This window comes from Leptopilina heterotoma, unplaced genomic scaffold (genome assembly GCF_015476425.1).
Source record: "Leptopilina heterotoma isolate Lh14 unplaced genomic scaffold, ASM1547642v1 Lhet_24, whole genome shotgun sequence".
In the NCBI taxonomy this organism is placed as follows: Eukaryota; Metazoa; Arthropoda; class Insecta; order Hymenoptera; family Figitidae; genus Leptopilina; species Leptopilina heterotoma.
Genome location: NW_025110956.1, coordinates 2,975,524 through 2,988,863, shown reverse-complemented (window position 1 = coordinate 2,988,863; position 13,340 = coordinate 2,975,524). Strand labels below are relative to the sequence as shown.

The window sequence follows — 13,340 nt, the reverse complement described above, 5'->3', positions numbered from 1 at the left end:
CCATTAAACAAGGACAGACTTATGTGAAATACATGGGATGAATTTAAGGTGTAAACGGAGTCAGACTTTTTTTTTCTTGTGTAATTTATTTATTTAACCATGATGTTAATGATTATTACTTCCTCATAGAGGAAGTATTGTAATACCAAAATTTTTCGAGTTCGATTTTTTGACATATCTTTATGTTATTTGACCTCAGGAGTTCAAAAATGACATTTTTAAAAAATGTCATTCCGTATGTGTGTGTGTGTGTGTGTGTGTGTGTGAGTGTGTGTGTAAACATCACATTTTCATAAATATCTCGAAATCATGAAGAGCTTTTGGGTTGAATTTTTTTTAAATTGTAGATCACACCTGCGGACATAAAATTAGAGTACTTTGTGATAGATTAATAAAGTTTAACTAAATTTTTTTTGGATTTTTAATTTTCCAAAAAAAAGTTTTTTGTTCATAACTTTAAAAAAATGTTAGGACACCTATAAATGTTTTTTCATAATTTTGTAGAGTTTTTTAGACGCATCTTTTGAGCCCTAATTGTACATTTTTCGTCCATATGAACCGGAGATATTAAACTTTTAAAAATCAAAAATTTTGGAAAAAAATACTTTTTTGAAAATTTTGTTGAAAAATGTAGAACTAACGTTAAAATTATCGTAACCAACTTGTAGAGCATTAAAAAACGCTTCGATTGACCTATTTTTTTAACCTAATTCGATAATAAATTTCGAAATTATTGGTATTTTAAAAACCAAAAATTGTGGAAAATGACATTTACTCAACTTCTTTGTTTGAAAATTTTTGTTTAACTATTAAACTATTATAACTATCTTGTAGGGTATTTAAAAATACATTGATTGATTCAAAATTCAATCACTTTTACCATATTTATAAAAAGTTATTCATATATTTCTGTTATTATTACCTCTATGAGGAAGCAAAGTGTTCTTGAAATGAGCACCAAAATTTATAAAAAAATATACAACTTGGCAGCGGTTTTTATTTATTTATTACAAAATTGGTTTTATAATCTTTTATAGTTATGACTCCAAACTCTATGTTTTCTCTGACGTTTGATGGGTGAATTTATTTTTATTTCTTCTGACGATTGTTTATTTATTAATTTTTTTGGCTCCCTGAAGAGGAAATCATATAGATTTCGAAACGTTGGAGTAAACTAATTTTAAAAACTATTTGTCCGAATGTTTTCGTTTTATTCTCCTTCACTGTAATTTGTTAATAATTATAGAATTTGTTTATAACTTACTAGGAATATTCTCTTTTTGAAGCTTAATAAATTAAAAAAAATCAATTCTATCGGATAAATAGTTTATATGAACAATTTCATTTGTTAACTAAAAACATGTATGTAATTTTTTAACGGAATTTCTCCACTTTTGAACCTACCGATTTAATTTTTTTTTCTTCTCTCATAATCTTAAGGAGTCTAACTTTCGTTTCACTTAAATAGAAATGTTATTTTTTATCTTAGTGTACAAATTTTGAACGTTAAAAAAACGTATGTTTTTTTATAAAAAAATGCCTGACAACTTAATATTAATATTTTTCATTAAAACTCGCACCAATTATAGTACAATACATGCATTTTTTTGAGGAAATTGTATATAAGGTTTTTGTGCTTTTATATTGCATTTATTTCAAGCAGTGGCGAATTTTTGGTCGACGAACGCCGCACGTAAGGATGACCCACTGCAAGAGTAAAATTTTTTTTTCCATCTTTTAAAAAATTTGTTTAAGTGAATGCATAACATCTCCAGAATATTGTGTTGAAATTTCATGTCAATTGGATCAGAAGTTGACGGAGTTATGAGTGTTTGAGCGTGTAGTCTGAGAGCCGAATCTATCTGGACAAAACTCTTAATTTAAATTTCCTTTATCCGAATTCTATCACCACTGCGTATCTATATGATTTTGAGGTCGCTGATTACGAATCAACAGTCAGATTTTAAAAATTAAAAATGGTGGCTCCAATATGGCGGACATTAATTTAAAAAAATTAATTAATTTTAATAAAAATTAGGATTTAGGTTTTTTTTGGGTCTCCAATTACGAATATGCAGTTGAATTTTAAAAATTCAAATTAACGACTTCAATATGGCGGACATTAATTTTAATAAATTTGTTTAAATTATTAAAAATTAGAATTTAGTGCTTTTTAGGGTCGCTGATTACGAATATACAATTATATTTTAAAATCTAAAAATGGCGGATCCAATATGGCCAACATTATTTTTAATAAATTTGTCTATATTTGTGTTACTATTTTAAATTTTTAAAATCTATAACTGCATATTCGTCATCGACGACCCCAAAAACCCACAAGTTTTAATTTTCATTAAAATTCGGCAATTTTTTTTAAATTGATGTCCGACATATTGGAGCCGCCATTTTAAATTTTTACAATCTGACTGTTGATTCGTAATCATCGACCTCAAAATCATATAGATACGCAGTGGTGTTAGAATTCGGATAAAGGAAATTTAAATAAACAGTTTTGTCCAGGTAGATTCGGCTCTCAGAGTACTCATTTTAAAGAAAAATATTTCGAAAAGTAACAAAAATCTTTTAAGTATATTGAAACCTGACGTCTTCATGAACATTTCTCAATATAAAAAATTTCGGCAGAAGTGGGCGGAATCAAACTTATGGAATCTTAAATGTTATAATATATAAATACTGTGAATACTAATACCTTGATTGGTTGCGATTTTTAATATCAGGATTAAAAATAGAGGGATTTTTGTTTTAATACCTAACAGTTAGTGTAATGAACTGCTAAATCGATACATATGTAAACACAAACGTGTAGCACTGCGTGTAATCTTAGCAATATAAGATGAAAACATGAAATCGGCAGGTCCAAAATTGTTCATAAACTATTTATCCGATCAAGTTTAATTTTTTTAAATTTATTAAGTTTCGCAAGGAGAACATTCCTGGTAAGTTATAAACAAATTCAATAATTATTAACAAAGTTATTAAAAAAGTGCTATTTTTAATCGTTTAAATTCATTTGCAACTAAATTAATTAACCTTTTTTAATTTAAAACTCGTCATTTGAAAGCTATTTTCGATCTCCACAACTTTTTCCCATAAAATGTAACCGGAAACAACGCTCATCTAAAAAGCACATTTTTCAAACTGACGATTGTTTATACCATTTTTTGTAACCGGAAATCGAGAACAAACTATGGTGCTCTTATATGGAGCCCTCGAATTACTTCGTCATTTTCTGTTTGCACATTTTGTACTCACCGATTGGCCTATATTACCGAGTCTCTATCTAGTTCTCATCCTGTTTAAGAATTTTACTCAACCTAAAGATACTTATTCAAAAAATCGGTTTTGATAATTTTTTCAACTTTTTTCTAGGAAGTCTGCTTCTGGTAACAATGGCTGCCAAGAAAAAGTCAGTGTACAAGAAAAAATTACAGAAAGAAACTCATCATGATTCTCCAGTTCATGATATATACGATAATGCAATAAATTCAAAGGTATTGCAACGTTTGAGCACTGGCCTTGTTTATGATCACTCTATGGCTGATCATAAATGCCTGTGGGATGAAAACTACCCTGAATGTCCAGAAAGATTTCTGAAAGTACTGGAACGATGTAACGAGTTGCATTTAGTAGACAAATGTAAAATAATAGAATCAAGATCGGCAGATGAAGATGAGCTGTTATTAAAACATAATAAGGAACAAATAGAGTTTCTTAAATTAACCGAAAACATAAAAAATGTTGATTTACTTGAAAAATTATCTTCCAAATATGATGCTGTTTACTTCCATCCAGTAAGTTTCAATAATTTTACAATTTTTTAAAAATAATTTCACAAAATTTTAATCACATTGTTATGACTATGTACTAATGGATCAGAGCAGTTCAACTGTGTTTCAAAAATTTCATTGATTTTCTAAAATGTTAAAACTTTTATGAAAATCTGTAGTTCACTACACATCAAAAAAATACTTTTAACCGTTTCTTGAATTTGTAATTTTTTGTATTTTTTTTGCATTAACAAAATATTACAACACTTATTGCAATTGGAGGGATAGAACACATAAATAATTCAAATTGTTTATAAGATTGTTATTAAAAATGTGGAATTTTTAAATTTACCATCATGAAAATTTGTAGAATTTGTCGAATGACAGGATTTTGTCATTATTCAAAAATGTTTCTAAACTAATTTTAAACTTCATCAAAAATTGAAATGTATACGGTAAAAAATTTGCTTTATGCGGCCACAACCGACATTTTTAATAAATTTAGAAATTTCTTTTGTATAATTAATTTAAGTGATGAATTTTACGTATACGATATTTTTTATTTAAAAACTGTTTTAAAGTCTACTTACAGACAATCATTGAAAGCTGTTGGATCGACTGTAAATCTTGTAACGAGCATTTGTAAAGGAGAAATACAAAATGGAATGGCAATTATAAGGTAACATTTTACTTTACATATCAGTGTCTGATTGTAGCAGGTATTTTCAGTTCTTTTTTTTTCAATCATAGAGGAAAGCTCCTGAATTAAGAGAAACATTATTTTATAGTGGGAAACTATGTGGATTCAGACTTTCGGAATTTTTAGTTTCATTGTTTAAAACTAAACCCAAAAAATAAAATATTTGAAATGTTTCTATAAATAAATTATTATCAAATTTAATTTAATTTCTTTAACATGCAGTAAATTTACTTCCTTTCAGCCGAAGAATCCATGTTGCAAAATTAAAATTCGATAAAATTTAACAAAACGAGCCACTATTCAAAATTGAAAATCCCTAAATAGAAACTTTCTCTTCGACTTTTGGCGAAATTTGGGTATTTGGAACTACTGTGAGATGCCGAAGTATTTATTAAAGATTAGAAAGAAGAGTGAAAGAAATAGAATGTTAAGATTTAGAATTTGGAAGCGACTGAGTGTGTTTAAATATTGAATGGATAAGTGAGAAAGGTTGTTCAAAGTTAATCGGATATGAAAATGAGGATTGAAAGCATGTGCTGGATGGGTGTGTTCTTTCAAAATTTGATAAGGGATCATAAATGAATTGTAAAAAAACATAAACATCAAAACAATATAAATTTGAATAGATGCTTTTTATTTGTTTTGTAATCAATAAATAATTAGATTAATATTAAGTAATTTTCTGTTTGATAAAAAAGATTTTTTGAAAATTGTTGCAGACCGCCAGGTCATCATGCGATGAAGGCGGAATATTGTGGGTACTGTTTTTTTAATAACGTTGCAATAGCTTGCGAAAAAGTGTTACAAATGGATTTAGCAAAGAAAATCTTAATCGTTGACTGGGACGTACATCATGGCCAAGCAACACAACAAATGTTTTATGATGATCCAAGGTTAGTTTAAACACTTAACAATTGCAGATAAGTTTAGATAGCATGATTATCAACAAGAAAATCTATGCACCCATTTGATGACGTACATTTTATTTTTTCTTACTTTTTACTCCAAAGTCCTTGAATTAATCAAACAAAACAAGTAAGAATAAAACTTTGAGATTAACGATCACTCCGAGTCAAATTGGAATAACAAAAAAAACATCTTTTTGTTTTTGTTATTTCCAATCTGACTTGGAATGATCGTTAGTCTCAAGACTGCTGAGTGATAAAGTCAAAAAATTTACATTAAAACTATAAGACTTATTTCATTTAATTGGAGAATCAAGCATTCAAATATTCTTAGAAATATTATGCACTCATTTAAACGAATACAAAAAACTGAATAAATACCTTAACTCTTCTTTATATGAAATTTTTTTTTTTCAGAGTAGTTTATTTCTCAATACATAGATATGAAAATGGTGAGTTTTGGCCCAACTTACGGGAGTCAAATTACGACTACACTGGATCAGGGCCTGGAGAAGGATACAATTTTAATGTTCCTCTAAATAAAGTCGGCATGACCAACGCTGACTACATTGCCATATTTCAACAACTTCTGTTACCAATGGCATATGAGGTAAGAATTAAAGTAAAAACATTATTATCATTAAGACACGCAGTTTATTTCCAGATCTTGTCGTTGTTTCACTAAATAAAGATATAATCTTATACGGGTATAATTATTTATTATTTATAGATTGCAGTGTAAGAATGCACAATTTAATTTTATAAGGGTAGAATTTGCAATATAGAATTTTACATTAAAAATAATACATCACAAATTTACATCACCACCCGTTATTCGAAAAACTATCTTCACCACAGCAAATATCCACAAATCTCATCGGGGAGTTCCTCTTCTTCAAACTGCGACGTAAAAACAACTTTTGAACAACGAACCCTTCTTTTTAAATAAATAACCGTTGAGACGCTACCAAATTATAACGTCTTTGGCACTCTCAACCGTTTACAACACAAAATAAAAATATAAATAAAATACTTAAAACTCTCAATTAACAAATAATAACTTATTTCTTAATAAAAAAGAAATAAACTCTAAATCAAACATTAAAATATAAAATATTGAGTAATAAAATTCGATAATTGACGCTAGTCGAAAATCACGTCGCGACTACTTGAACCTCTGCAAGTAAGTGACAAGCAAGTTAAAATCCGATCTCCTAATCACCGCCCAGCTGAAAAATCGTGTACAAGATCGTGTACACGATGTTGCACAAGACCATGTACAGGAACATTGACCCGAACCGACACAAGATTAGCAAGTGAACTTGTAAAAGAAATTGGAACAAAGAACATGACTATAGCTTTAGCTACTGGAAAAAGTCAAATCGAATTAATCCTGTTTTGTTTTCATCAATGACAGCAGTGCACTGAGTTTTGTTTAAACATTTCACTCAGAATTTGAGATGGTTTAGGGATTCTAGCAATGTACCTTGCATGCGAGAAATAATATATAATAGCTGCAATGCAATGAATTTGAAATATTACTTTCTTTTAAAGTATCATTATTATTTTTTAACCCCTTGAGTGTTAATGCCATGTAAATAAGAAACAATGAACTGTTCACAAATTACGAATAATACTGTACATAATTTAAGAAAGCGTAAATAATAAATGTAAAATAAAAATATTATTAACAAATCGAATATGCAAAATCTAAGTCTAGACTTTAAAAAGAAACTTGGACATTTTGAAAATAAATATTTAATCTAAATTAGAAGAAAATCCAGTTTATTTAATAAAGAAATCAAAATATAATATTCTAAGTTCTAAGCGTGAATTTAATAAGAGATTTTAAAAAGGTCATTAAAGGCTTTATGAAAGTACAAGCAAGTTTTAAAATTTCCGTTTCATGTGTCATTTATTTTATATTTATCTTTTTTATTTCCTAACATGACACTGAAGGGATTAAACACTTTTAAAGATCTATTGAAAACATTTTCGAAAACTGTTTTATTTATTTTCTTTAGTTTCAACCGGATGTTGTAATCGTTTCTGCCGGATATGATGCTGCATTAGGTTGTCCAGAGGTAACGTAAAATAATTTCACTTTTTTTGTTTCCTAGTTTGTTCCTGAACTAATTATCGTGTCAGCTGGATATGATTCGGCCATTGGCGATGAAAAGGTTTTTCTTTTTTCTGTTAAGAACTTAAAATTCACGAAGAAAATGATTTGTATAATTAAGTCAAAAAGTTTAGAAAACCGAATATACAAGAGCTTTTAAACAAATTTTTATCAACTGTACAAAAAACCTAAAAATTCTTAAAATTCATACTAAAAATTTACGGCTTTTATTTAAGTGAAATATAAAATAATACTGACATTATAAAAGAAACATTAATTTTGATGATATCTATCAGTAAATGATAGAGAGATCTTATTAGAAAATTAACTGAAAAAGGTAGCGATTCTTCTAGAGGAAATGAATGTATTGATCTTTTTGCCGTTAGATAATTCCTCTTACAAATAGGCTGATCTTTTAATTTTTCTTTTATTTTTAATTAATTAGTGAAAATGCATCTTTTTAACAAGAAGTTATGATTGGCTGTTAACACCAGTTAATGAAATTCCAATCATCATTAATATTCATTAAAAAGATCCTTGATTAATATTTTACTATAGTGTAGAAAAATACTACTTGATTCAATAGTTGTAACCTTTTATTAAAAAGTATTTTTTTTTCTTGGAGTCACTGAAAATGACACTCTTTAAATTGTTTAATAACTCTATCAAAAGATAGGGAACTCTTATGATATTCCGGGGAAACATTCGTAAAATTTAAATATTCTTTCGTGTTTAGGGAGAAATGAAGATTACGCCAGCTTGTTACTCTCATTTACTGTGGTCTTTGATGAGTTTGGCAAAGGGAAAAGTTGCTGTTGTACTGGAGGTATGCTAATGAAATATTGTATTTAATGCTAAGACATTTAGGTTACTAAATTTTTAAAAATTAAAAGGAAAGCCTTTTTTATTTTGTAAACACTTTTATAAAATAAGTAACTGTTTAATTAGTATGTAAAATAAATTTTTCATAAATTGAGCCCCTGAATTCTATAACTGCCGCTGAGCGCGGTTGGGAAGGGATAGTACCAGTCAAAATAAGAACAATCCTACTAAACTCTTTATAATTCTAATAACAAATGATCAACTTTCAACTGGGTTTCCCTGTCATAGCGTAACCAGCATCAAATTTAAGTGTTTCTTGAAGTACAATATGAAAAAATAAATAAAATAAATATTCCCCTCAAATTATCCTCTATTAATCCTATTTTAGATTAAATGTTATAAAATTTGTACTCTAACATTATTATTTTTAGGGTGGATATTGTTTAGAATCACTATCCGAAGGAGCTGCATTAACGCTTCGAGCACTTTTGGGGGATCCATGTCCGCAACTTCTTCCAATTGCAGAACCATCTGATAGGTATGAAACCAAAAATATTGATCATAATATGTAGTTTCTGTTTTGCATTAAAAATATGAGTAACTTCAAAACTATCATCAATTAAATTAATTTGTGATGCAAACATAAATGTAAGAGAGATTATTTGTTTCGGTAATAATTCAAATAATAATAATAATATAAACTTATTTTTTGTTATAGCGTACGTGAGACTATTTTAAATGTAATTTACACTCACAAATCTTTCTGGAAATGCTACAACTATCAAGGATCTTACAGTTTCTATTCAAAAGAAGCTAATGAAAACTGTGAAGAAAGACACATTCCGATATGTGCTTTCAGGTACATAAGCTAAATAAAGTTTTATTTTACACAGATTATTAATAATTTATTAAAGAAAAAAAATTTGTTGCATATTTGTTTTCTTTATATAATTCTTTTTAATTTTACGTTTTTTTCTTAATTTATTCTTCAGCGATAAATTCCCCAGATGTTAGACCAGATTTTTAGAGAGAGAATGATAAATTTCTTTCCTTTAATAATATTTTACATTATGTCATGTTTGATTTTCAGCAATTCGAATAATCCTGCTAGTAGTACGTATGAAACAAGAAATTGTTATCCTGTACAAAGTATGGAAAAAAAAGCTGAGATTCAAGCTGCCTTGTGCTTTTTAAAACAATGTAAAGTATAATTTAAATTTTATAATATAATAGTATATTTCTTAAATGTTTTTTGAAACGTCTATTAAAATAGTAATAATGTGCATAAAATTGTATTTGTCAAAAAATTTATTTAAAAATAATATGAATGTTAAAAACTCATTTACGAATTTGTTTATTTATTATAGGTACAAATTTAAATAAAGCACAATTTAAACTCTGTGTCGTGTATGACTCCAGAATGTTAAAACATTTTGATAGTTCTGACGATTTTCATCCTGAAAAACCTAGCAGAATTGCAAGTATTTATGCCAAATTTCAAGAATATGGAATATTGAAACGATGTCTTATTCTTCAAGTAAGTTTTTCTTTTTATCTTTTGCACGATTTTAATAGGGAAGGATCTGGCAAAATGATACATTTTCTTATAGAAAACATAAATATGCGCTTTTCATAGTGGAAAATAATATTTTTATATAGCTTATTTTATTTAAAAATTAAGCAATATAACAATAAGTAATTATTACCTGTCTCCACGCCGGTTCAAGTAATCAATTATCTGGATTCAGAATTGGGAAAAGCAACTCTAGTAGCGAAAAATTATAAAGGCGATCTTTCTTATTTTAATTTCTTTGAGCGCCTGCTGGCTGCTCCTCTAATATATCAAGAAAATACAAGCCATATTTAGAAGTTAATTAGAATGTTTAGAATTAAGGGGTTACACCACTTTGAAATTTTCAAAAAATTGAAAAAATTTTTTTTTGCTTAAAATACTCCTTATGGTCACCAAAATGATATGTCATTTGTTATATATCGATATCTCAAGTAAAAAGACAATTTTCGAACTGTTCAAGCAGGGTCGCGCGCCAACGTTTACATTGTAATGAAAACTTTAAACGCGTTTTTCTCAAAACTGTATTTTAAAAATCGGTGGACACTCTGGATGCCACAAATTTCAATCGATCCTCTTAGTTCTTTTTTATTTTGTTTGTGATATAATTATCTAGCGAAATACGTACGGATTTTTCGAAATATTAATATTTAAATTTTCTAGACAACTTTAAATAATGAAATTTAGGCAAAAATATGGACTTTTTCCTTCAAATCGATGCCATTTTGCGAAAAATAAATTTTTTTTAAAACGGATACGTATTTCGCTAGATTTTGAGCTACAGAAACTAAAGCATTTTTACTTTTTGGTCTAGCTTAATTCTGGACCGAGTTATAGTGTCTACCTTATGGCGATACATTTTTAAAGCACTTTAACATATCATCTGTCAAACCGACAATTTAAAAAAAAGAAATTTGTATATATTTTTTTGTAGTTCAAGAGTAGTACAATACCCTACTGTAATTTAATTTTCCTAAAAAAATTTCTATTCTTCAATAAAAATTGTTAAAAAAGCTTATGTTTTGAACTGGTCAAAGTGGTGTAACCCCTTAAGAATTTTAATTGAATAATTTGCCGACTAGGAGTGGGAACGAATCTATTATCTATTAATAAGTTAAATAAATAAACACTTGTTTACACACATAACTCACATTTATTCTAAATAAGTAAATGTAAAGAGTTATTCTATTATTCAAAAGAACAGACTTGCTAAGAGTCGGAGATCGAATACAATATCAAAATAAAAATTAAATTTATGAAGACGAATTGACACTCTAACAACTAATCTTAGACTGACTTTACGTCCACATCACGATCGAGGAATTTCAGAGATGTCAAATTTGACAGCGTTACATAATATATATTATTAAGAATTTTTAGTAGATTGCATATCATTTAGTTTCATAGATAGATATTGTGATACACAAGTTGTGTTTACGCAGGGCTCGAACTAGGTCCGTAAATCCCGTAAAAGTCCGTAACTTTGCTTGAAGTCCGTAAAAGTCCGTTTTTTTGAAAAAAGGTCCGTAAAGTCCGTAATTTGATTGAAAAAGGTCCTTAAAGTACGTAAATTATACGATATAATTTGGATAATTTTAGAGAAATTACAAATGATTGAAGGAATTCAATTATTTTCAAAAGTAATAAAATTCTTCGCAAAAATTCAATTATGTTCAAAATTTTTTAAAAATTCTCGTCAAAATTTCAATTATCTTTAGAAGTAATTAAATTCTTCTCCAAAATATCAATTATTTTCAAAAATTTTAATAAAATTCTTGGAAAAATTTCAATTATTTTAAAAATTTTTCCTCAATTCAATGATTTTTAATAGGTATCTATACTATTCTATTAAAATTTTCCAAAAGAATTCAATTATTTAAAAAAAATTAATAAAATTCTACACAAACTTTTAATTATTTTCAAAAAATAATAAAATTTTTACAGGTACCGTAAGTGAGGCTAAATTCGCTCATGTAGGGTAAATTCGCTCAACCGATGTCTATTTTTTAAAATTCGATTAACATACTTTTTAGACAGAAATATTTAAGATTTACAATTGTTTTGGTTAATATAAATGGTAAACTTTAATTTAAAATTTATTTGCAGCAAATTCATTGGTAACTTTCAGTAGAAATTATATTTAAAACACAAGTGAATAATTTTCATATTGAACAAGTAGTATGAAAAAGTAGGAAATAAAGCTTTACTTCAAAATTTTTAAGTTGAATACTTCTGAACATTACATTTCCTGTATCTCCAACATGATATTCATAAAGCACAAAAATTAAAGCAATAAACAGATTCTGCAAAAAATCAATTAAAAAAAAAAATTCAAATTTGTTGTGTAAATTCGCTCAGGAAATAAGTCTACAAAAAAGATGTTTGGGCCTGGATATTTTAAGTATGTTAATTACTTTAATTTATAATTCGATTTTTTGAAATAATAGTACTCTTATAACTGAAAATTAAACGATTTAAAACGGTTTAAGCACTAAACTGTCAAACTTAACCTTGTTTTTTTATGGTTATGAGTACGTTTGATTGAATGATTGAATCTAATTACTTATTGATAAAACAATATTAAATATTTATTCCAATAACTTTGAATATTGTTCTTAATTTTTTTCTTTATTGATTCTAAAGAATATTTAGTTTCATTTTTGCAGATTATAATATATTTTGCCAGAATAATAATGGTGAGCGAATTTACCCATCATTTAAAGGTAAATTCGCTCACAAAAAAACGGCTTATAAATAATTTTCTGCAACATATTTCAATTTCTTTATGCAGTAATAGGAAAGATAAAGGGTTAAAGATTATATATTTTCAGTGCCAATGTTTATTTTCATCGTTTCCCGAAGTTATTTAAAAAAGAATTGAAAAATTGAGCGAATTTAGCCTCACTTACGGTATTTAATTTTTTTGGCAAATAATAAAATTCTTATTAGGAATTCAATTATTTTGATACAATTTTTTAAAAGAATTCAATGTAATAATTCATATGTAGGTAATTATTCAATAAATTGTTTTTTTTGTTTTTAAATAATGAAATTCTCGTAGAATTTTCTCATAAAAATTGATTTAAAAATGGATTTCAGTTAAAATTTTAGATTATAATTGAATATTAAAAGTATTAGAGCGTAAAGTTTTAGAAATAATTAAATTTTGAAAAGGTTTCAGATTCAAATCTTTGAAAATTTGAATTTTTCATATTTTTAACTAAGTAACAATTCTGTGTAATTAATTTTTTTGAGAAATTTTAATTGCGAATTTTTTTTTATATTATTTGAAGTTTTTATTTTCTAATACATATTTAATTGAAGAATTTACAAATAATTGAAATTTCGTAAAATTGAATATTGTAAAGAAATGGATTTGAAAATTGTCAAAAAACTTTTTCGAAAATTATTAAAAATAATCGATTTTAAGAAGAAT

General features: G+C 27.0%; 1 protein-coding gene across 7 annotated transcripts in view; it reads left to right on the top strand.

Annotated features, from left to right (window-relative positions):
- The window catches only part of LOC122502911 (histone deacetylase 6), a 32,296-nt gene that overhangs the window by 4,877 nt on the left and 14,079 nt on the right, over window positions 1–13,340 (top strand). For 4 of the 7 annotated variants that reach the window (XM_043613246.1, XM_043613245.1, XM_043613242.1 and 1 more), the window contains exons 2-11: window positions 3,391–3,812; window positions 4,370–4,467; window positions 5,208–5,381; window positions 5,811–6,003; window positions 7,418–7,477; window positions 8,249–8,338; window positions 8,766–8,872; window positions 9,053–9,193; window positions 9,425–9,534; window positions 9,702–9,871. In XM_043613246.1, the coding sequence (XP_043469181.1) occupies window positions 3,411–3,812; window positions 4,370–4,467; window positions 5,208–5,381; window positions 5,811–6,003; window positions 7,418–7,477; window positions 8,249–8,338; window positions 8,766–8,872; window positions 9,053–9,193; window positions 9,425–9,534; window positions 9,702–9,871 (1,545 nt within the window). In that variant the 5' untranslated portion in view covers window positions 3,391–3,410. Of the gene's footprint in view, window positions 1–3,390; window positions 3,813–4,369; window positions 4,468–5,207; window positions 5,382–5,810; window positions 6,004–7,417; window positions 7,478–7,513; window positions 7,574–8,248; window positions 8,339–8,765; window positions 8,873–9,052; window positions 9,194–9,424; window positions 9,535–9,701; window positions 9,872–13,340 lie in introns of all 7 variants that reach the window. The other 3 variants (XM_043613248.1, XM_043613247.1, XM_043613243.1) reach the window with 2 other exon arrangements.